Source organism: Corvus kubaryi, unplaced genomic scaffold (assembly GCF_017639235.1).
Source record: "Corvus kubaryi isolate FWS band 111438036 unplaced genomic scaffold, C.kubaryi_AGA036_p1.0 split1-37296, whole genome shotgun sequence".
Lineage (NCBI taxonomy): Eukaryota > Metazoa > Chordata > Aves > Passeriformes > Corvidae > Corvus > Corvus kubaryi.
In genome coordinates, this window is record NW_024582075.1 from 13,885,985 (window position 1) to 13,909,617 (window position 23,633).

Consider the following 23,633-nt stretch of genomic DNA (forward strand, 5'->3'; position numbering starts at 1 on the left):
GTTCCCACTAGCAGGAAACAATCATCCTAAAACAGAAAATGTACTGAATTTACCTTATTCTTGGGCGTCCCCTATTGTCTCTGAACTACATACCTTACACAGTGGAATGTCTTTCAAAGACAAAATTTCAGTGGTATAGAAATAGGAATGGCCTGGGTGTTGCTCATCACCTGTGATTTTACCAAGTGTTTTGAAATTGTTTGTCCTTCCCGAAAGCAAACTAAGTCTCAAAAGAGCTAAGGTGATACAAAATGACAGAGAATAAATTAATTATATTTACTATTTATCCATGGGTTTTTTTTAATTCTGTTGCTTTTATCCATTTGAAACAGGCATAGCTTTGCAAAGTGCTTTCAGATACTTTGCTCTATAATACTGAATCTTTTTTTTTTTTTTTTCAGTTCTGTAAATCAGATAAAAAGTTACAAGGAAGTCCATGCTGGAAGAGGGCATGCAGATTCCTTTATGCCACACAAGGATTTTGCAAGACCAAGGTCAACCAGGTAAAGAGGAAGCTAGAAAAATATATGTAAACTATTTAAAAGCAAAGTTAAAGAGCCAACGGGAATACTTTTTAAATGAGCATTGAATTTTCCATTGTCTAAACAGTCAATTTGTAGTTCAGTTTTAAGTTATTTGACTAATTTTAGGAGAAGATCAAATTTCATGGTCTGTCTTTAAGTGGCAAGTCAGAGTAAATAATTATCTTCTGACTATGAAATCCTGTTAATTCCAATTAAGGAATCCAAGTCACACCTAAATCTTTGAAGCTTTTATGTTTCAAAAATAAAAACCAAGGTGTTCACGTTCTTGGATATCAGAAACACAACACCTGGAAACACTTGTTTCCTTCTAGCAGTCTCCTGAAATCTTTGTTTTGGCACTTGTAGTTTTTCTCCACTTAACAGTCAAGAGATACAGAGGAATAAAAGTTCTAACCACATACAGCTCTTACTTTACACTTCTAGTAGAAGGCTTTTTTCCCCCCAGCTTTGATTCCTATTTAAATGGAATTTTAAATCATGTGATAAATATATCCCTGATTAAATTACTCTTTATCCAGTTGCAGTTGTGAGTGGGTGACAGCTACAGCCTGTATTTTCCCTGAAGTAATTTCAGCATAACGTGAGGGGATATTTGAGAAGGTATGTTAAGAATATTCTTTAATTTTCTTCATAGTGAAAAAATTTCATGTAATTGTTGGCCTACTTCCCAAAACCTTAGCTGGAGAAGGAAAGACTGCATATTGCACATTCACATTAGATTCAGAGAGAGTATACATCCTAGTGTTTAACTTCCACGCCAAGCAATAAAGGTAAAAAAACATTCAAGAGAGTCACAGTTTTATATCAGGAAGTTAGTTCTTTTCCCTAGATTAAAATAATTGAAAATAATAAAACCTGCTTTGAATCTCCAGTCAATATCCTACTTAACGTCACCCTGAGAAGAAATTTTTGCCAAGATTTTTTCTTCAAGCTTTTTTTTTTTAAGTAGTCATAAGCTGGGGAAGGAATTAAAAAAAACCCTAGAAAAGTTAAACCAGCATGGCATTGATATTTGAGGGCTTGCCTCATTTTTCTTCCAGCTACCTGTATTACCCAGGTTGATCTCAGAAGCAAAACTGAAAAGGCTCATTTTTAAAAACACACATCTCTCTATCTGATAAATCATGATGACCAAAGCAAAATATACATCTTGGATTTTAATTCTGAGAGACACAGAAATATTCTATATTGAGAAGCAATGGAACTAGTCACAAAGCACAAATCAATTTCTTGATTTTTTACCTTTTCTTCACACTTGATATTGCTCAAGATTGGACAAGATGGATCCCTGGAAACGTGGCTTGGATGAGCAGAACCTTATAGGACTATCTCAGAATGAACCAAGTCCACATACATCAACTGCTGCATGTACTCGTATCCCTTCGGAAAGTGTAAAATAGTTTTTAAATGGGAGCTTGACTTCTATTTAGTAAACATTGCTTTAGGGAGAGAATTTCATGCCTTCACTGGCAATAGGAATACTGTCAGACTTGGCAAAACAAAACAGTTTTAGATGATGTTTAAGTATCAACACCTCTTTCACTGTCTGTATGCTCAAAATACTCATCACCTGTTGGAGTGTCTAGGTCAATTTTAGTTCTTTTATTCTAATTTTTTTCTTACTGTAGAAAGGATAAAATCTTGGGGAGTTTCTTATGACTCTGAAATACTTAAAAGAAAAGTCTACCTCCTAATCTTCTGCACAAAAGCAGCCTCAAAGTCAGAGACTCTATATACAACAGTTACTGCTTTACTTTTCAGCCGCTTCCAATATAACTGATTAGCTGCAGCTCTCAACTGCACCAGTAGGCACAAAAAGGTTAAGGCAAACTCTTGTAAAACAGGAAAGAAAAAGACAGCAGGGCAACACTGCTGAATTTAAAAAAAAAACAATTTAGAATTGGAATTTAACATCAAAATTAGGCAAGAGACATGAGAATATTGCAAAAGAAAAGAAACTCCACACAGAAAAGTTTAGGATACTTTGTATTTCAAATGAAGACAGCTCAACAGAACCAAATTTAATTTCTTACAAAAGGAAAATTATTTTGTAGAGGTATTTTCAAGATTCAGATTTAAGGCTCAATAAGAACAGTGTCTTTGGAAAGGCCAAACATTGTAGTGAAGAAAATTTATGACAACATATATTTATCAGAAGCTGTTTTATTGACAACAAATACAAAACTGTTGCTCTCATTCCCTGATGTTTAATTTTAAAGATACAGCTTTTCCTTCCCCACTCTTACAGACTTGTAAATATAGCATTGTAAAAAACCAAAACCAAACCAAAAAAAAGTGACAATAAATTAAGAAAAAAAAAAATGGGAGGAGGAGGAGGAGAAAAGCCCAACCCATCAATGAGAAAATGCATTAGAAGCAATAGAAAAGTTAAGCAATAGAATTGAAGTATCATATTATGTACTCCTTCCAAGAGAACTTTGGGGGTTTTGCACATGAAATAAAATAGCAGCAAAGAAAAAGGATAAGTACAAGTGCATTTGTGTCCCACTGGAACTTGATCTTATTAACCAAAACAGTAGTACTCATCAGAATCAATTTTGGGATGCTTATGCAGAGACTGTGAGTCCTCCATGACAGAAGAATCACTGAACTTGTCCATATCCGAAGGGGTTTGGTGACCAGGGACATCATCCACTAAGGTGTCCAAATAACTCCCCACTGATATTCCATCCAGTCCATCACTACAGTCTTGTAAACTGTTACAGCTGCCATGGAGAGATGTCTCCTGACTTTCCAGCAAGCTGCACAGGCTTCCACTCAAACTGCTGCCTCGGCTGGCAATGGCTTTCTCTTCTATCATCCACTTGATTGATTCAATACTTTCATTGATGAGGAGGAGCTGGCGCATAAGCTTCACATCAGTGGCTCGAAGATTAACCTACAAGGCAGAAGTAATTAAAAAAATTAGTCTTTTCATAATCAAGCCAAAGAGCATGATGGAGGCAATGAATGGGTTAAAAGAAAACACAAAAGAAATCCAGCTTTCATATCTGGGACAAATCTATTTCAATAACTAGTAAAAAAGCTCACAAGCAAACAAACAAAAAAACCCCAAAGTATATCTACACTTTCAGTGAAGCTCAGGTGGGAACCTGATCAGCCCACCTAAGCAGTCCATTAACAGGAATGCTAGTCAGTGACAAGACTTGTACACACAATGCTGTTTAGATGAGAAACACAGCTGCTATGACAACTCCTAGGGGATAGCTTTTCACTAATCAGAGAAACACAAAGCCATTTCTATTTACAATTACCCTAAGCTACTTACAGTTACAGACAGCTAGGCATTCACCCCAAGTTATCCTTACTATGGCTACTTGGGCTGGCTAAAATTTTCAAATGTGCACAATTTGGAAAAAAGCTTGTGGATATTCAACTTTTACTCACACAGTATACTCCTGAGTGCACATTAAAATCTGCCATGTAAATTTCTGAGAGTTAAAATACGGAACTTACTGAAATTGTAAATATCAGTTCTTTAAACCCATATTAGATGAAGGTGATGAAGTTCAGAGTCAACCACTTATTATAGATATGGAGCAAGCATTTGCTGTAACTAACTAAACAAAAGTGGACATTAAGAACAAACTCCTACTTTCTCACTTAGTTGTGATGGTTGACACATACACGTTAATTGTAATGGACAGAGGAATATTACAGTGTTGGATTTCACAGATATATTTGAGTTAAACATCTTCATGTTTTCCTTAACAGGCAAACTATACAAGCCAGTTTTAAAGTCACTTCAGCTGACAAATAAAGCGGAGACCTAAGGTTTATATTTAGTGCTTCCTTCTCCTCATCTGAAACATTTTAAGTACTGGAAAATAAATCTGTGCCACTGTCTTTTGTGCCATATTGAGAATTTGAAAGTCTTCAGTCAACTGAGAAATAAAGAAAGAAACAAGTAAGATCTATGGACAATAGATGTTTTATGCAGTTCTCCAAGTCTACAATTGTTGTACAGAAAAATAGCACCTGTATTGTTCATACACAATGGACTGGAACAGAATCAGTATTCTCAGGAAGCAGAGACTATATCTTGTTTTTCTAAGAATATAATCTGAACATGATTCTTTCCATACTCAAATGTCATCTTCTCAGGATCCCAAATTACACTGACCTCGTACAGTTGTTCAAAAGTTATTTCAATGTATCTTTATTCTCTTAGATACTGCAGAAGACTGTAGTGGATCCAGCTGGGATGCTTCCTAGCAGCTGGTGCGGTGTTGTCCTCTGCATCTGTGACTAAACCATGTTGGTAGCACTCCAGTGTTTCAGCTCTTGCTGAGCAGTGAGTGCAATCAAGGCCTTTTCTGTTTTTCACTCTGCACCCTCAGCAAGTAGACTGGGACTGAGAAAGATGTTTGGAATGGACAGAGATGGGACAGTTGACCAGCATTCACCAAAGGGATATTTCTTGCCATACAATGCTGTGCCCAGGAATAAAACCTGTGTTTTTGATCTTTCCTATAAAGCTGTTCCTTGGGGGCTGGCTTGGTCTACTGGTGGGAGACGGTGTGTTACTGACTGCATCACTTGTTAATTTATTTTCTTCATTTTTTAAACTGTCTTTATTAAAATCCAAGTTTTTCTGACTTTTTTTCTTTTAATTCTCTCCCCTGATCCCACTGGAAGAGAAGAGGGGAGTGAGCGAGCAGCTGGTGGGTGCTTACTTACTGGTCAGGGACAACTCAATGCAAAGACATTTCAAGCTTTGCCAGTAACAGAATGCCTGTGTATTTGTCATGTGTATTCCCAGCTTCCTTCCCCAGTCCCCAGAATGACTTCTGAATTATTCTCAATCCAGTATCACAAGATTTAACACAGCTAACATGGTACTGTGCAAAATAGTTCTACCCACATTTCACAATTTTAACACTGCCTATTTATCATTGTTTCAGGAGTGAGGTTATGAAAACAGATTGACCATCTTGTAGTTCTCCTGCTCAAGCCAATTTCTCTACTCTTACCAATAAATCACTATAAACCATTTGCTCGGCAACTAGGCTGTCATGAAAGCAGTAAATTACCCAACTTCTCAACTGCAACTACAGACTTCAGCAACTTGCTGAATATAAACATGCTTGGAGACAAGTTTCCCAAAAGACTGATTAAGGAAATGTTTAACAGAACTAGCACCAATATGACTCAAACAAAACAGTCCCTTTTAGATAAAGTAGACATCTCATATATTCATACTCAGTTCACAGGAAATAATTTTATTCTCTGAATACACCATTAGCTTCAGCATTTTTGTGGAATAGCCTTACTGGAACCAATTCTCTGCATTCCTGCGTACTAGAGTCGTCCTCCTCCTAGCTACCATGTCATTCCAAGTCTCCCATATCAAGAGTGTGCTTTTCCTAAAGTAAATACTAAATAGTAGTTTAACAAATGTCATCTTTCTTTAATATGGTTTACTTCATCATCTGCTTGATAACACAAAAATGTCAAAATGACATTTTCTGCCCCTTATCTGCTTTAGCACAAACACAAACATTAGCTTTTACTCACTTATGTAGCTGCAACTCATTTATCCTGGAAGTTGTTGAAGTAAACAAATTGGAGCATCGTTGGAGTAAACAAGTCAGTCCAAGATGGTTCAGCTAACAGGACTAAATACAATAAAATCTCACCATGCTTGACAGCCCCATTTGCTATGCACAGTAACAGGTGCATTTCAGGCACAATCTATATAGTGTATCATAGCTAATAGAGGTATTTCAGAACAGTTTTTATAGCTGCCTTTGAGTTAAAGCTAGAGCACAAGGCCACCATAAGGAAGGTGTGTGTTATTATGGATCAGCCCTCACAAAAACTTACGGTGTATAAAGGAAATTATTTGTGACAAGAGAGAAAAAACTAATTTCTTGTTACAGGTTAACTTTTATGTATTTTTGCTTAGTTTTGCTTTGTATATTTGTAATAGTGATGATCACAGGAAGGATACTAAATGTTTAACATTAAGAGCTAGTCACAGGAAGAGAAAATAATGAAATTAAAGTGACAGCATCTTTCAAGTAACACAGTCTGGTAGCATAAGAGCACAGATTAGCATTCAGACAGAACCAGATCTTCAATCTGGAAGGAATAACTAGACTGAACACCTGCCTGTGCCTCCCTCTCATATTTGTTGCTCTAACAAGGTATATCTTCCTTTCTTTTGGTCTTCTGTAATAATATGTACAATACTGTCATAATTTATCCAAGGGAATTTATGTATATACAAACATAAGGGCTTTTGTGTACATATATATGCAAAGAGATAGCATGCTATTTTTATATATAATTCAGTGGTCTTGAGAAAGGACTTGACTAGGTTATTGCTTTTAGAATAAAACTTAGTGGCCAGGACTGCTAACAAAGACAATTATCGCTTCCTGGCAGTCACCCAAAGTAGTGCATTAGCTGTCCCTAGCCTGGTCACTTAGCTTTTGGATCAAAGTCACACATGTACTCACAACTGGGCAAAATGGCCTTGTGTTTTGCAGCTGCATGTTCTGCAGACATAGCTTCCAATCAGTTTCAAACACAGTGGGTCACCTTCCCCTTCAGAAATGGCAAAGCTAAAATTTCTGTTAAATATACCCTACTAATCTATGAAAGCTGTTTGAAACTCTAGCTTCTTCCTGTGGATTACTTTCTTTTAAATTCCTGGATTCACATGCTGCTTCTTCTAACTACAGGAATTCTGCAGGGATATTAATGGCAACCATAAAAAGTGATCTGAGGAAAAGATATCCCTAAGTTTATTCAAATTATTTCAGTTTCATTTTTTTCTCAACACTTTTATGCTCCGTGTTGTAAAGAGTCCACTAGTAAAAGGAAAAAAAGTGAATGAACCTAAATAATAAGGTATTTCTTTCAGGAGGTGAAGTAAGTACTTACAAGAGACAAAATCTTATACTTACAACTTAATGGATTCAGGGAGCTATTTAAGTCACTCAGATCAGAAGCTCTGCTCAGGATCTCAAGACAGATCTCGGGTTGGCTGCTCTGGAATCTGTGGTCTAAAACATCTTGAGTTTGGACACAAATTCCACGATAAGTGGAAGGAAACGGTAGCAAAGTACAATACTCCCGGGAAAGGCCCACAGAGGCTCAGGCCTGGGAAGTCTTGCAGAAGATAACAAACATGGAGAAGTTAGATGAAACTAACTACAGCCAATTCCACCTGTTGCTAAACACTACCACACCCATCTCTATCACACTTTTTACAAAAAGAATTTCAAACCAGGAGAACTTTTCCGTACCAAAGAGGTGTGCATGACCACTGTGGTTCAGAAGTATTAATGTGACTGTTGTTTCCATATTTTAGGATGTGCAGCTTTCTGCTTTCCTATTCAAGGTCTTCTATTTCCTGTATCATACAGGATAAAGAGCTTGCCAGCTATGCCTACCTCCCCTTTTGTTTTTAAAAGGGAGATTACCTCAGCTTTCCATAGAATAGCACATTCCATTAATTAATTTGAGATGCAATTAAAAAAAAATCTAAAAATCAATGTCTAAATAATAATTTGTTTTGCATTCTGAGATGTCTCTTTCTTCAAAAAAGCTAACCTTATTCCACTTTCTCCTGGTGTTACCTCTGCTAATACAAACACTGAATAACAACTTTTAAAGGAACTACAGAAATTAATTTATCAGGCAAAATATGAAAGTGATGAAAATAAAATAAAACACTGGCTGGCAATATTGAATTACTCAAGTATTATCAAGATACAAATATAGTAAGAAGATATATAAGGATAAAAACTGGTCAATAAAACCTCATCGACTAATTCTGTGAGACCATATACATAACAAGCTAAAAATACTATAAGCAACTTATCAAAGTTCAAAATCCAAAATTCAGAATATGGGAATTCAAGCGTTATTTAACTGGAGTCATCAAGCTGACATGGTTACAACAGGGGTAAGTCTGGTGACACGCACAGGATTTGTTTATTAAGCCACCATCACAAAGCATGAAGCATGCCATTTGAAGGCGAGCAAGCTCAAAGTGATATTACAACAGCTTCTCAACACTAGTGAGTAAAAGAGATGCTCTCTTTTTTTCCATTTAACATTTCTAAAATAAAATAAAACCACAAATAACAGATAATGTCTGCTCCTTTAACACACAGGATGATTGACAGGTTGTGCAGGAGCTACATCCTACTTAAATTAAAACATATGCATGTGCATGTCTTTAAACTTCTTGTCTGCTCCTAAATTGTCCCACTGATTCAAGGTGTTTGCATTGGTTTCTTCAGATAATTATGCCGCTTTAGGAAATGGTATTTCAGGATCAAGATGAAAAAATTAGAATGCCTAGGCGGACTTCTGAATTTGAACATAATCTTCAGCATCTCTTGTTAAAAATGCAGGGAGTTTTATGTGACAGAGAGTAAGAACACAAGCGTACTGTCATTAACTGGAAGGGATCATCTATGCACCCGTGGAAGAGTAACTGCTTGTGGGAATGTGCCACATGCACTCCACAGCAAAGCCAACTAACTTTGGTCAATTCAGACACCACAATAATCAAACTAACGCAACCAACCTGACTGAAACTGTACACGAGCTCTCCCAAAATAATGGAGATGTGGACCAAAGCCTGGCAGAGGATGAGACTGTCAGAGTCAAGGTAGGTGCTGCAAATGTTCATCATTATGCCTTGTGCCTCTGACTGTGATTTACCTCACACTGATTTAGCTAAATTATATTTCATTTAACAGTGATAAATGTAGATTGACAGCTCTTTCTGTATCTGGTTTCTTTCAGCATGGACTTGTGTTATAGCATATTGCTGTATCATTTTCCCATTTGTTCTCTCCTGGTTTTTAAGCTTGTAGTAAGCTTCAGAGAATGAGGGAGCACATACAAAAGCAACATATATATATACAAAAGCTAAATTTATGTGATCCATTGTTGCCTTGTAGTTACAGTTTTCTGATCTACTTTCTTTCTGCAAAGTGAGCAAGTTACACTGACCTGAATATTGTGGCAGACTACAGAAGTTGTAATCACTTAATTTTTGACTTCTTTTGCAAGAGGTTTCTTATACTCTTGCATCTCTTGAAGACTCCAAAATTGTTAAAACCTTCATATCACATTTTACATAGCATTCATTACAATCACTGAACTCCCAGCAGCTCATAAAGTGCATAGTCATTAAGTTTTCAGTTTCTGTCTGCACCCTTTGCTACTTTAAAAAGAGGCTCCAGCCTAGTCATTGTCCTGTTTCAAGCTGCTGCATTTCCACTGCAATCCTTCACCAAGTCCATGCAATAAGTATTTCCACAGGTCCATCTGTAAAATTTGGCAGTTACATAACACAGCTTTGAGCACAGTAACATTTAACTAGGAAGGAGAAGGAGAGACCTTGTGATTCCAAAACAGTGATAAAAGGATAAAAGTATTCTCCTGTAAGGAGAGCTTACCAACCCATTACCTAAAGCAAGGAAGCGGGCAGGTCAGGTCTGAGCCACCACCAGAATAATGTAGGAGAATACACCAGGGTAATGAGGAGGCAGAGCAACTTCATGACACAGCAAGTTAGTTCAGTAGGCAATGAGAGTAAGTAACTCAATGAGCAGGTCCCAAGGATATTTCTTGCAAATATATGAAGAAAATATTATGCTAATATGGTTATCATCTGATACAGGAAATTACAGTATTGGTGATTTACCTTTCTCTTACAACAGCCTATTTTAATATTTTAATTTTATGCATACTAATTGATTTCCCTTATACTTGACAGGAAAATACATACCACCAAGTTGTGCAATTATTTAGTCATATTATCTCTTTAATAAAAAAAAAAAAAAAAAAAAAAAAAAAAGAGGTGAATCTCAAGGCCTTTTTTCACTTCCTTAAAACATGCATGGTCCTTTTCTGGGGAGTATGTGTAGGCAGCCTGCCAAGTGCATTAATACCTTTGATAATAAAATATCAGTGATTAGGATGAATCATTTGCTTAGTAGAGTACATTTTTTTCTTTTAACATCATACTGTTTGAGGTATCTTGTATGCTTAAATGTAGTAAAAAGTTCCCGGGGGAAAAGTATACTTTTATTTGTTTGTTTAAGTTTTTTGGCCATCTTTTTATTTTATGGTGAAAAAGAGACTATTTAAATATCTCCCAAGTATGGTCTTTTTGACAATGATCGTTAAAAAGAAACATGATGTACAACTGAGAGCAAGTAGAAGGGAAAAAAAAGTTAATTAGTTTAGTTCTTATTTCCTCACCTCCTGTCCAAATAAAACAAATGTTAGATAAGCTCTTTAAATATAGAAGTACCACAGAATTAGGAGAGAGAAACATCTAGTCTCAGAAGGATGAAAAACTATAAAAGGAAAATCCTGACTCTTTTAAAGTTTAGTTGAATTAACATGAAAGGGAAAAGTGAGAAAATGAAGGGATTTGAGAAGAGGAAAAACTTCTAATACTGCTGGAAGGTTTTACTGAATGTTTCGAAATATCTCACACTGCTGTCATAAAAGCATCATCAGACCTTAGAAATGTATCTACTGTGACAAAGGTGAACATGTCCAGAACAATCCATAATATGGACTCACATTTGTTGACAGACAAGTTAACTCCACTGCAAACATTCAGGTCAATATGAAGCCGTAACATTCAGCTGTGAGTGTCAAAAAGTGTTACAGCAGATGGATGATCACAGCATCACTGTGAAGTGTTCTGGACACCAGACACAATGCAGGACTGCGTGTGTCTTCTGACCAACATGAGACAGCACTGCGGCTCAAGAACATAATTGATTTCTTTTTTTTCACTGGATTTCACTCTCTGCCTTATATATGTTTGTCTTGACCAAAACATAGTCTTAGAAACACTATGCAAAAAAATGAAAAAATAAAATAGCACTCATCCCTTTTAAATTAATTACTTTTAATACTGGCACTGTGTAAGTATACACAAAAGCATAAAACTAAAATAAGAGAAGATAATAGGGTTTGCTTACAGGTGTATCCAAAGTTTGAAAATACTGCTTTTATGGTGGTAACACCAAAGTTTGAAAACATTATAAAATGTAAAAAAAACCCCAAACCCTATTAAAAACATCAAACCACCCAACTTATTAAATCAGAAATGAGACACAACAATACTAACACTGGCGAGAGATCTGAACTCTCTTGAAATTCAAGTCTGCTTTCACAATGCCACTGGAGAGACACATAAGATTACAAAAAAATTAAATCTTTGTCTGAATCTCCCTAGAATTCAAAATGGAATTCTGTTTGAAACAATTCTGTGTTCCTGGAGATGGGATATATCCTACAGAAAGCATATTTTTAATCTAACAACCAAATCTTTAGTAAAGACAACCTGCCATCCTATTTACTGAAGGTTTACCTGGATAAGAATAAAAAAGAACTTCAAGACAGCTTTGTTATTACAAGTGATCATATGTGCGTTTAAAAATGCTTTAATAGTGCTAGAAAGTGATTTGCTGATCGTTGGGATTTTTTCCCTGTTAAAACATTATGAGCATTATGTTTCGATGCTAAACATTTTGAAAATTTTTGAATAAAAATGACTCAGTATCTTAAAAAATAATGGGATTTTGTTTTGTTATTTTTATGCTTACTTTGTGACCTATTTGAAGTTCCATGTCTTTCAAATTCAGCTTAATTTTTCTTTTTAATGCAAAACTTCATCCAAATCTCCTCAGTGGTGTAATCATCATTCTCCTAAAATATGGTCCCTACAAAGTCTTCACATCTCTCTAAAAGTACTAGCCAGTTTGAGGTCTTTCAGACAAAAATGAAGTTGCCTATTTTGAGTCTTTTGAACAAAAACAGCCTTTCAAACTTCCAGGTACCTATAAAAAATTTAAAAATTAAGTAATTTAGTAATTTATTTCTTTCTCATCCAGTAAGAAGGTATCAAACATCTAGCAGCTAACCTGAATCTGGGATCTATAGATTAAAAATCTAGAAGCAAACAAGAGGCTACAACCATTTCTAGCAAGCTGAAATACTGAAACTGGCCAGCACAACAAGCCAAGCACCCTGTTAAGAACTACACCATCTATGGCTTTTGAGCCCTTTTGGCTCAAAAACCCATGAAGCCCTTTGTTTCCTACAGAACACACCACAGCAATTCATTCTGGTGGTCACAAGGCATGATTATCAATGTATACTAACAATTAAACAAAGACACATCCTATTTCTAGGCAATGGATGAGAGAAGGTAGCAAGAGTAGTCAGTAATGAACTAGAAACTTCAAGGCAAAACCAGGCACTCTAGGTAATATTTACTTTCCATATTATTTGATCCCTTCTCTGATCAATAACTATTATCCACACCATATAGTCCAGTCCTCAGCTTCTCCTACTCTAGCTCATGTCATATTGCTCTTTTTATACTTAAACCTGTTCTTAGCAAAGATTTCTACATAGAAGAGTACTGGGGCATTCTGGCATGATTCTAGTTCAGCAAAGAATATTAATCATAGTTATCAATGCAGTTATCAGAGGTATAAGTAACTTGGGAAGGAATCAAGGTCATTGCTTACATTTCCCATTTCTTCTTCTACTGAGGAAGTACGAGCTACTAAGCTAGCTGGGGAGCAGAAATATAGTATAAGACTTGCAAAACATGGCTAGGAAAAGATAAATATGGCCTTTGTGAATAACCAAGGGTTATTATTGGGAAATGAGAGAACTAGTCAAGGAAAACACAGCAGATTTGGACTAGAGTTTGGTTGTATCTGAAAAGGGCTGGTTACAGTTCTTCTTAAGTAATTTTGTTATTAAACTTCACCAGAGTACAAATTAATAAAAATGAAGGAGAGAAATTACAGAAGATTAAAGATCATAGTGTTGCTTTGGTTGAGTTTTGTTTCTTGTCTGAAATGGGTGGACTGATGCTCTGCACTGGTCAATGCATAAATAGCTTTATGAAGTTACTGTCACAGATGGCTACCTCATCTGGCTCTGGGAAAAACAGCAATCATGCCTTCACTCCCCTGCCCCAGACACAGCAATCAGTGTTAAGTGCTAACAAAGGCGGATGTAAATTCCACACGCATTTGAAGAAAATCACTCTTGCTTTGGCATGCTAGTAGTTATGCTCTTCTCTTGGAAGGAGGCTTTCTCCTCTGCTGTGACAGGATTTACAGTTTTCTCCTACAAACCCTGTAACACTAGAACCCTGCCACAGAACACCACTTGAAACAAAAATATTTCAGAGTACCACACAATTCTGCCAAGACATGTGGACAAGCCATTAACAGTCACAGCGGTTGAAATAGCCCTGTGAAGGCAAAATGTACTTGAAGTCACAGAAAAGGAAATGTCCTGTAAAAATTATCATTCAGGCTTCATATTTGCTCCTCTCATAGCTGTATAGTTTTGAGAAGACTAGAAAAATAGTCTGAAGTTTGCAATGACTCCTTGAATGACTTCTCCAAGTTGTCAAGTTTTTGTGCAGACCCATCTAAATCCCATTAGTCAGAAAACCTGCCTGCCCATGGAAAGGATTCTTCAACACCAAAACCAACATAAACCCCCTACACTGACAGTGTTTTATTATTAAGTAGTTTGTTCTAAACATGCACCATCTGCCTTTGTCTACCAAAGAAAATGGTATGTATTAGCAGCCAAATTAGAGAACAACTCCACCCTTTCAATGTGGCTGGAACAGGCCTTCTCCAGGCACTCTTAAAAAGGTACATATTAATCTCACTCCAGGAAGAACACTAGATATTCAGAATCAGAGAATCACAAAACAGCTGGGGTTGGAAAGGACCTCTGAAGATCATCTAATCCCCCCATCACTGCTATGGCAAGTTGAACAGGATGGAGTCTAGGCAGGTTTTAAAAATTTCCGAAGAGGTAGACTCCACAACTTCTCTGGGCAGCCTGTTCCAGCGCTCAGTTACCTCAATGTGAAAAAGCTTTCCCTTGTATTTGGATGGAACTTCCTGTATTTCAGTTTGTCCTTTGTCCCTTCTCCTGTCACTGGGCACCACTGAATACAGTCTGGTCCCATCTTCTTGACACTGTCCTTAAGATATTTGTACACATTGATAAGATCCCTGTTCAGCTGTCATCTCTTCTCCAGGCTAAACTGGTCCAGTTTCCTCAGCCTTTCCTCATAAGGTAGACGATGCTCCAGACCCCTAATCATCTTTATAGCCCTCCGCTGGACCAACTCTCCAGCAGTTCCTTGTCTTAAACTGGACAGCCCAAAATGGATCCCCAAACAGCACTCCAGATATGGCCGTACCAGGGCTCAGTAGAGGCAGGGTGTGCAAGCAATTTTCACTAGTTTTCTAAAGAGTAGGCTAAACAATACAGATCCTACTCCTCTCTACACAGAAATGCTTCATAGTTTCCTCCTTGGTGTCAGGACTGGTTTTTTCTAGTCATTTATAATTATTGGAAGGATCAAGGTCTGAGTCTGAAGTTTTTAAATTAAAAAAAATCCTTTCAGCAAACACTCAATATTAAGAAATCCAACATTTGCTGTATCTCATAAACATCTGAGTTAACAAAAGCAGTGCTACTATCTCAAATATAACATTTCTTTAAACCAATGGAACTTCTGTAGGAAGACAAAAAAAAAAAAGAAAGAAAAATACAAAGCAACCAAGCTGTTCTATATTTGTTTCTACCTTGGGGTAAAAATATGTGAGCTTGGAAACACTCAATGCATTTGTTGCATTATAGTTCTTGGATGTGTTTCCTTCTGTATCTAGAGAGAGGTAGGTTTCATATCCAAAGCAGAATGCAGTAAAATCGCTCTCCTTCTGGAAGTACTTTAGTCATGAATGCAGCTGATATCTAACAAAAGTGAACAAAATTACAAATTATGCCAGTAAAGTGTTTATAAAATCTGAGACCCCCAGTAGCTAAATAGCAATTAGCCATTGCTTTAAAGTCACAAATGCTTTCACTTCATCTGGCACTGCACCCAGCAGAGCCATACAGCATTGAGACTTTATTGTACAGCACAGCAAATGAAACATTCGGATAACTTCTCTGGCAGCTTAGCTAGTTTGTGTTTACTGTTAATTAAGAAATGTGCCATACCATTCTCTTGACAAACTGTAAGTATGAAAGGCTAGGTTGGTGGGGAAAGATAAGGTTTGGATTGCTGAGGTCAGGGTTGCATTGGTGTGCCAGTATGCTATTCTCCATGTTTATGGAAGCTCTAGGCCAGGTTGCATATCCTGAAAAAACAGAGTGGCTGACTTTATACACTTATATACCTGACATATATATACTCTCTAGTGTCCTTTCTTATCTTCTTCTATGGAAAGAGAGAAACCTCATTAAGAGCTACTTCAAAGAGGGGGATCCTCAGGCACATTTTATTCCATACACTGATGTGCAGGCAGGCACCAGAGGGACTCAGCACTTGAATACAGAAAAAGTGGCCTCTGATATAAATGACCATCCCAATATCCTTCTAGATTTGAAAAAGCTTGAAAGATTGAACTATGTTGTTTATACCTTTCAAAGATTTAATACAAGATGGCTTACAGACCTTCTAGATGTATTTTGGTCACTTGTTTTGGGCACCCTCCAGATTAGTGTTGCTTCCAATTGCTTATCACAAACTTCCACCATGGGAAAAACCTTATAATTAGAAGCCACATGTATGAGAGTAAGGACTGGATAACAAAGGCTATGAGTCTGTCTTCGCAACAAAAAAGTCTCCTTTCTATTATGAAGCTGTCCATAATTTTATGACCAGAGTTCCTCATCTTTACGAACAGTGAACTGAGAACCACCTCCTGGAACTGCTTACATATAGGAAATATAACTTTGATGCTCATAAATACAAGTTAAATCCATGAGAGAAATTGCACTTGATTTAATTGAATTCCAATTGCTTTTAAACAGCTCAGATTCTCTGTCTTTTTACTCCTGTAACTTCATCCTCATTTGCTTCAGATTCCAGTAACCAGCCTCTCTTCCACGACATGGACAGAAATGAAACACAGAAAATAAACATGTCCACTGTGGAAAGTTTGATACGTTTTGACCTTGAGGGTAGAGAACAGACAAATAATCTTGTAACCTTTAGAACATGAATTGAAAACACAATCTTTTTCTCTAACCATTTACTATTAGGAGAAAGAAAGTATTGTAGAAATGCACTTGCTTGCCATCACCTCTGCTTAATGAATGTATTTGGTATTGCGCATTTCAAGTTTTTCCTGCTCATACACAAAAGGTACTTTCAAATTATTGTTCTCATAAGTAACCATAAAAAAGAAAGCATCCACACAAAATTATGATGATCAAAGGGCTGTAAAATCTGCCATATGAGGAAAGACTGAAGGAGTTAGGTCTTTTCTCCCTAGAGAAGTCTTGGGGATAGGAGTATCTCATCACAGCACTCCAATAATTTGGGCTGATACAAACAGGACCAGGAGAGGTTTCATCTTAATACAAGTTAATTTTTTTTCAGTGAAGACAATCATAGGAACAACCTCCCCAGTTACATGGCTGATGCAATTGATGGCAATTTCAAGATGCAATTGGACAGGGTGCTTGATAATCTCACCCAGACTCCCTTTCCTCTGAAAGGTGAAACCAGATGGTCTTCTGAGGTCCCTTTACAGAACAGCCCTTCTACCCCAGGCTATTCTATGAAAGCCATGCTGATTTAATCAGAAAGGTTATAATCTATTTGCTAAAGCTTATCATAAACTGTACAACTCTGTGCAGAAGTGGTTTAGTATTCACGCCTTTTCATTACAAATTGTCAGGAATCAGATTTCAAAAAGCAGCCTCAATGATTCTTCTGCTCTTGAAAAAGTAATCAGGAAGGAATGAAATTATAATACATATTCTCTGAAATAAAGTCTGGCAGAAGTCTCACAGTACGTGGGCAGTCTAACTGGAAGTCTTGACTGTAGTATCCCTGACGCCGCTGTGATGACTCACACGAGACAGATGCACGTGTACTGAAGTATCTCACACTGATGCTTCTCGGTAAGGTATCAGCAATGCTTCACGGGCTCTTGGCCGTGCAGCAGCTAATAACGTAAGCACATATTCATCTGTACTTCCTGTGGACTTAAACCCTTCAGCAACTGCTATGGCTGAATAAGAACAGACATAAGCACTGCTTGAGTACAACATGGAGCTGTTCCACAATTCAAATCCTTCCGCCAGGCACTGAGTGAGATTTGCCAGTCAAAACATATGTTTAAATATGCATTAATTTAAATAACTTTGGTCATCTCATCCTTCCAGAGATGATCTTAAAAGATGGAAAACTTGGCAAAGTGCTGGTACTATAATTAGGTTGCAATTTTTCCGTATTAGATTTGATTATTTTCCCTAAGGATCAATCTACAATTCCCTTTTAACGTGAGTATCCTATTATCACTGCCCAATCTGCATTATATGCAAAAAGTACAAACTCCTCTACTCCATCATGCAAATTGGAGTGTATGGAGGCAACTCGCTAGCAAGATCCAGGATTAACACCTTTTTCAGTGAACTTCAGGAGGACTTTGGGAAACAAGTTAATTTCTATTTCTGTATGCCTTCTTTGTACTTCTACTTGTCTCACTTCAGGGATTCACTGAATAACGGCTCATGAAGAAACAAAGGTTAATCAAACTCTGCTGCATAGGCTTGAGGCTTAGGCACTAGTAATTTTATATTTAAGATTTTATCTTCAGTCAAGCTTTTAAGCAAAAATTACAATTAATCTAATCGAAAACCAGCATCTGATACACAGCTTTGCATTGCTGACTAGGCACACTAACCAAATCTTGGCTTCAGTTAAGACAACTGATGTTATCATACAAAATAGTGAATGTAGCAGCCTGCACCTACAGCATGTGTTAAAGAGGTATTTCAAGTCACAGTTGTAGACATTTTAAAATCAGTCCTTCAAAGAAACTAATAAATGTAGACCCCCCGCAACCATGAATCTAATAAATGTAAGCAAATATGAAGTTGGTCAGACTCTTAAGAGCTGGTAGAATAGGGTTACAACAGCTCTGCCCTCCAACCTGCACCTTCATTAATGTGCTAGGGATGGTTAAAAAACAAACAACCTAAAACCAATAAAAAAAGCATAAAGAAAATAGAACAAACCATCAAAAACACCAAGAAGGACAGCCATTGTAATGGTCACATTTGCTTTAATTCCAATTTCATTTTGTCAGGGATCAGTACTAATTGCCTTTAAAAAATAGTTATACTAAAAGAGAACTAGAACAAAGGAGAAGAAAACTCATCTAGTGAGTTAGCATAGGAATATGCCTCTATCTCAAATAGCTATAGCCTAAATCTCACATGCTCAGCTACTTGGAAATAGGATTGGTTCAATTACTTTATCCTTCACTCTAAAAACTGCTGCACTCAGTACACCCAGTTGGGTATTCACTAACAAAATTTAATCCTCAACAGTGTTCACTGGAAGGAATCTCATTAAAAGTCCCAGCACTGCTATCCACCCCTCACTTCCAAGACACAGTTTATCTTTTCTGCCTTAAATATTTTTAAGCAAAACATTTTTTTTTTAATTACTGTATGTAATGCAGACTATACTGTGTCTAAATTTCTAGCCTGCAAATAGGCATCAAAGAGTTGATTTTGTAAAAATTTTTAGTTAAAAGGAAAAAACACCCACTCTCTTCCTTCAGGTGTTAAAGAAAATCTCCTTTAGAGTAAGCCCAGACCTTGTGGAGGAGAAATGAGGCTTTAGAAGCAGTATCATTTCAGGCTGCAGAATGAGCCTCAGAGATTATTTTCTGCAGTGAAGGTGTATGTGTTGAATGTGACCTCAGAAGCATGGTATACTAGAGAAAAGGCTGCTGCTAGAAAGGATTATTATCAACTCTCCAATGGAACATTCCACCCAAAAGACCATGGGAAGAAAGATCTTAACAGTAACACTGACAAATTTCATGCTGAATTAAGGATCAGATAGTGGGAGGTATTCATTCCACCCGAGTTTGACCAGAGCACAGTGTTTTGACCCACACTGAAAATTACATCTTGCTTCTCCTCTTACTTTATGGCCTTGTAATTCAAAGGTTTTCAGGATCCAATGCAGTCTCCACCATGGCCTTCAGGGGAAAATGCAAGATAAGAAAAGGGAAGTAGATCTGGCCAAGCAGGTCCATATTTCAAGAACAATACTCTGTGTGCTTTGTGTGTGAGTCCAGTGACCATTAGCAAAATCAGGCTTGAGGTAAAAAGAACTACTGTGAAGAGTGAAAGGATCTGAAGGAGCAAGGGCAAAGCCTCAGGTCCTCTACAGAGCAGATGGACAATCGCCACATACACCCCACCATCTATCAGGTACTGTAACTCACAGTCAAATGCAGCATTTCCAAGTCAAATACTGTCCTTTTTTACACATGACTAGAAAAGAAGGGCCTGAATAACCTTGTTTTTTATATGTCTACAAAAAGTTTGTCTCAAATCTGAAACAAGCAAGCAAAAAAAGCATAGATAGGTCTAGCCAAAATTCAATTGAGTGGGCTGTAGAAGTTTCCACCACACTACAACCAGAAAAAAAAAGTTTAATGGATAACACTTGATTTTCTAAGCTTCTAGTCTTTTCCATTTTTTGCATCTGTTTAGTACTGCAGTAGCTATAGACTACTTTTCTACATGTCCAAGACCTCCTATGCCTTGAAGCAAAGCCAAAGAATAACGCACCAGAAAGAGGTGTGAAATAAGAAAATAGAGGTTTTGGCTCCATTTTAGAAATTATATTCAGTAAAAAAGAAGAAAAAAGCAGAGAAAGGAACCACAATTTTTACCTGATATTGTTCTTAAATTTATAAAGTATGTCCAGTGTCACAAAGAACACTGCAGAGGGGAAAGTGACAAGTTAAGGAGCTGAAGAAACCCTTAGGGTTGAGGAAAATCCTGAAGGTGTTAGAGACTAGAGAAAAACCTCAGGAAGGTAGTTCATTTTCACATTCTGCATTACAGAAGACAGCTGAGAGCAGGAAAAAAGTATAGACAGGGTACCAATACTCCACAATTAGTCATTGTATCAGTAGTTTAATGGGCACATACAGACCAGAAGTCAAATGGGAAGAGGATTGTAACTTAGCTCCTCTTACTTAGCATGAAAAATTAGTTCAGATATGAAAAGACAGTCAGTCATTGAAGTGACAAACAGGAGACATAAAGGCTTTTGGGACTCAAACATGTTTGTGCTTAGGGCAGGCAGGGAAAAGAGAAACTGGATGGCAGGAGGAAGAAGAGGCAAAGAAGAGTGTGACACGGAATTTGTGAGTGTGAAGCAGGTGAAGGTCTGAGACCAACTTGAAAGGAAAAGGTGATAGGGGAAATTCACTTGGGTCCCCCTCCCTTACCAGGCCTAGTTATCTTGACATGTCTAAACAGTCACGCCAAGAACTCTGGCTGCCTTATTTGCTTCCTTTGCAGTCCGACATCCCATACATTATAAGCCACCTGCAGGTCATTCTACAACCATTGTGCAAGCTTAAAATTAAAAAATAAGCATGAGCTATGCTGACAGTGTGTTACTCAATATTAAAACTGAAATTCCCCATGATCATTACCCTAAAATCATAGAATCACAGAATGGCGTTGGTTGGAAGGGACATTAAAGATCATCTAGTTCCAACCTCACTGCCATAGGCAGGGACATCTTCCAAAAGACAAGTTCAAAGGCACCCAAAATTTTTCTGGGCAACCTGTTCCAGTGCCCCACTACCCTCTGAGTAAACAACTCCTTCCTAACATCTCTGACTCTACCCTCTTCCACTTTAAAGCTGCTCCCCCTCATCCTGTCCCTCCATGCTGTTGTCAAAAGTCCCCCTCTCCAGTTTCTTGTTTGGCCCGGTTTAGGTACTGAAAGGGAGCTAAAAGATCTCCACAGAGTACACTGATAGTTTGATTTGTGAAGATCTCTTACATCATATGAAGCCATACAACAGCAAGTGTAATTTATAAGTTACACCTGAAGATTAACATTACTATCTTGGCTATTAACTCTCAAAATATCCATTCTCTTTCCCTTTTTGCCCAGCCCACTCGTTCTTTAAAAAACATTACAAACCCATACACCTTTTACTTAAATATATATGTACCTATATGTAGCACTGTAGAGGGACTTGTGGTATGGCATTGCACTCATTCACATAAAATGATATTATTTGCTGTAAATGGCTGACTTCCAAGATTGTTGCATAAAGTTATCTCAACACATTGCCAGAAAAATCCCCATCCCAACCTGCTAAAATTTCATCCCATTTTCAAATAAGCTTAGTGGCAGGAGCTATGGAAAGAACTGCTACTAAAAAGTGTCTTTTGGGACCTAACATAACAATTACACCCCCCCAAAAAATGGAGGATATCTATGCTCACATATCTGAGGTACCCTGCATTGTCAAGATCACATCTGCTGTGAGTGTTCACTAATCATTCAGTCACTTGCTTGCAAAGAGTTTCCTTTTGGTTTGTCTTAGAAAAAATTAAGCCAGTTTTATGGCATCATTTTATGGTAAATAAATTTATTGAGATGGTGACATACAAAGTAGGACAAGCACCTGCACGAAGACAGTAAACAAGTTAGAAGATCTGAACTACATACAGCATAGGCCCATCACAGGCCACTGGCAAAAGAAAATATACCACTCAACCAAACTATAAATAGCTGTTTTTTCAAGAATTGCTCTGCATCATCTGCAGCCTGTTTGGAACTAATTAGGTCTCTGAAGACTAAAGTCCAGCAATCAAGTCCCTGAATTCCAGACCAAATTTCCAGCCCGAAAATATCCTGTGTGTCTTTAGGTATTACTCAAGAGCAGGAAACAGGTGCAATGCAGAAAATGCAGTTACAACAACGGGAGAGTAGTGCATTAATTCGTTTATTGGTACTCCAGCATTCAGTACTTCTAATGAGCTGACAAAGGAACAGAAGCCACCAGCGAGTCCGTGGCGAACTGCCCCGCTGCGAGGAAAAGAGCCGCCAAGTCCCTCGCTCTACGCCGCACCGACGAGCAGCCTCTTGCTCTCCCGGCCGGCAGCAGAGCCCTCGCCGCTGCCCGGCCCCACCGGGGATGGATGCGCGGTGCCGGCTGCTCCCGGGGCAGGCAGCACCTCCTTCCTGTGGCGGGCGAGCCGGCCGGCAGGCGCAGGGAGCGCAGTCCCGGCTCGGGCCGCCGCCGCCGGGAGCGCTGCCGCGGAGGGGCCGGTGCTGCCGAGCGGGAGGCGGCGGTGCGGAAGAGCTGCGGCCGGAGCCCGGCTACTCACCATCTCCTGCCTCAGGAGCTGAAGTTTCGTCTCCAGACGGGCCAGGGCGGCAGCGCGGCGGGGACCGGGGGCCGCCGCGGCGGGGCGGGCCGGGAGCTCCTCCCCGCGCAGGGGCCGCGCCAGGCTCTCGGGCACTTTGCGCCCCAGCTTCTGCTCGACGTCGCGGAGGTCCGGCGGGGCGCCGGGCTCCATAGCTCGCCCCGCAGGGGCCGACGGCGGCACTAGCCGCGCCCGCCCGGCCGCTGCCGGGGCGCAGAGGCGCGGAGAGCCGCGGCAGCGCCGGGGACGGCGGACGCGCCGCGCGAGGCACCCGCAGCGGGCATGGGCATCTCCCGGGGGCAGCAGCCCCTCCCGCCCCCTCCCCGACCGCCCGGGAAAGGCAGCAGCAGGCGAGCAGGGCCGATGGAAAAAAACGGCCCCGCTTCGTGTGCGAGACCGCGACGCGCCCCGGCAGCTGCGGCCGGCACAGCGCAACCCGAGTCATCGCGTGTCCCGCCCGGCCGCAACTTTAAAGCCGCGGGCAGGTGGAAGAGGCGCGGCGCAGCCCTCCCACCGCGGTGCCTGTGCGGGAGAGGCGCGGCATGCCCGCGGCCGCGGGGCGCCCCCGCACGGCGGGGACTGCGCCACCCGACCGGCAGGGGCCTGGGAACACCGTGTCCCTCGGGAACGTGGGGAGGAGGGCCAGAGGAGAGGTGAAAAAAGAGGGGAAAAAAAGGGGAAAAAAAAAGGACAAGGGAGAAGAAAAAGAATGACAGGAAGGACTAGGAAAATAAATAGGAAAAGAAAAAGGGAAGAAGGTGAAAAAAGAGAAAAAGTCACCCCTCCTAACAGGAA

At 39.0% G+C, this 23,633-nt stretch overlaps 1 protein-coding gene and 1 long non-coding RNA gene across 3 annotated transcripts in view; one reads left to right on the forward strand and one right to left on the reverse strand.

The window, feature by feature from the left end:
• Positions 1 to 5,147, forward strand: part of LOC121657361 — a 43,837-nt gene extending 38,690 nt beyond the window's left edge. For both annotated transcript variants that reach the window (XR_006013582.1, XR_006013581.1), the window contains exons 3-5: positions 402 to 503; positions 1,064 to 1,145; positions 4,281 to 5,147. This is a non-coding gene — a long non-coding RNA (uncharacterized LOC121657361). The remainder of the gene's footprint in view (positions 1 to 401; positions 504 to 1,063; positions 1,146 to 4,280) is intronic.
• On the reverse strand, positions 2,519 to 23,337 carry LURAP1L (leucine rich adaptor protein 1 like). Its single transcript, XM_042012997.1, has 2 exons — positions 22,800 to 23,337; positions 2,519 to 3,444 (listed from the first exon to the last, which is right to left on the reverse strand). Exons 1-2 carry the CDS (start codon positions 22,989 to 22,991, stop codon positions 3,070 to 3,072), a joined length of 567 nt encoding a protein of 188 aa, XP_041868931.1. The 5' UTR covers positions 22,992 to 23,337; the 3' UTR covers positions 2,519 to 3,069.
• Positions 23,338 to 23,633: the final 296 nt, after the last annotated feature.

Bases quoted from the DNA above. Each gene is read 5' to 3' on its own strand.
- LURAP1L (XM_042012997.1), bottom strand. From the start codon at position 22,991: ATGGAGCCCGGCGCCCCGCCGGACCTCCGCGACGTCGAGCAGAAGCTG. The intron at 3,445-22,799 runs GTGAGTAGCCGG...TCTGCCTTGTAG, and splicing joins AGCTCCTGAGGCAGGAGATG to GTTAATCTTCGAGCCACTGA.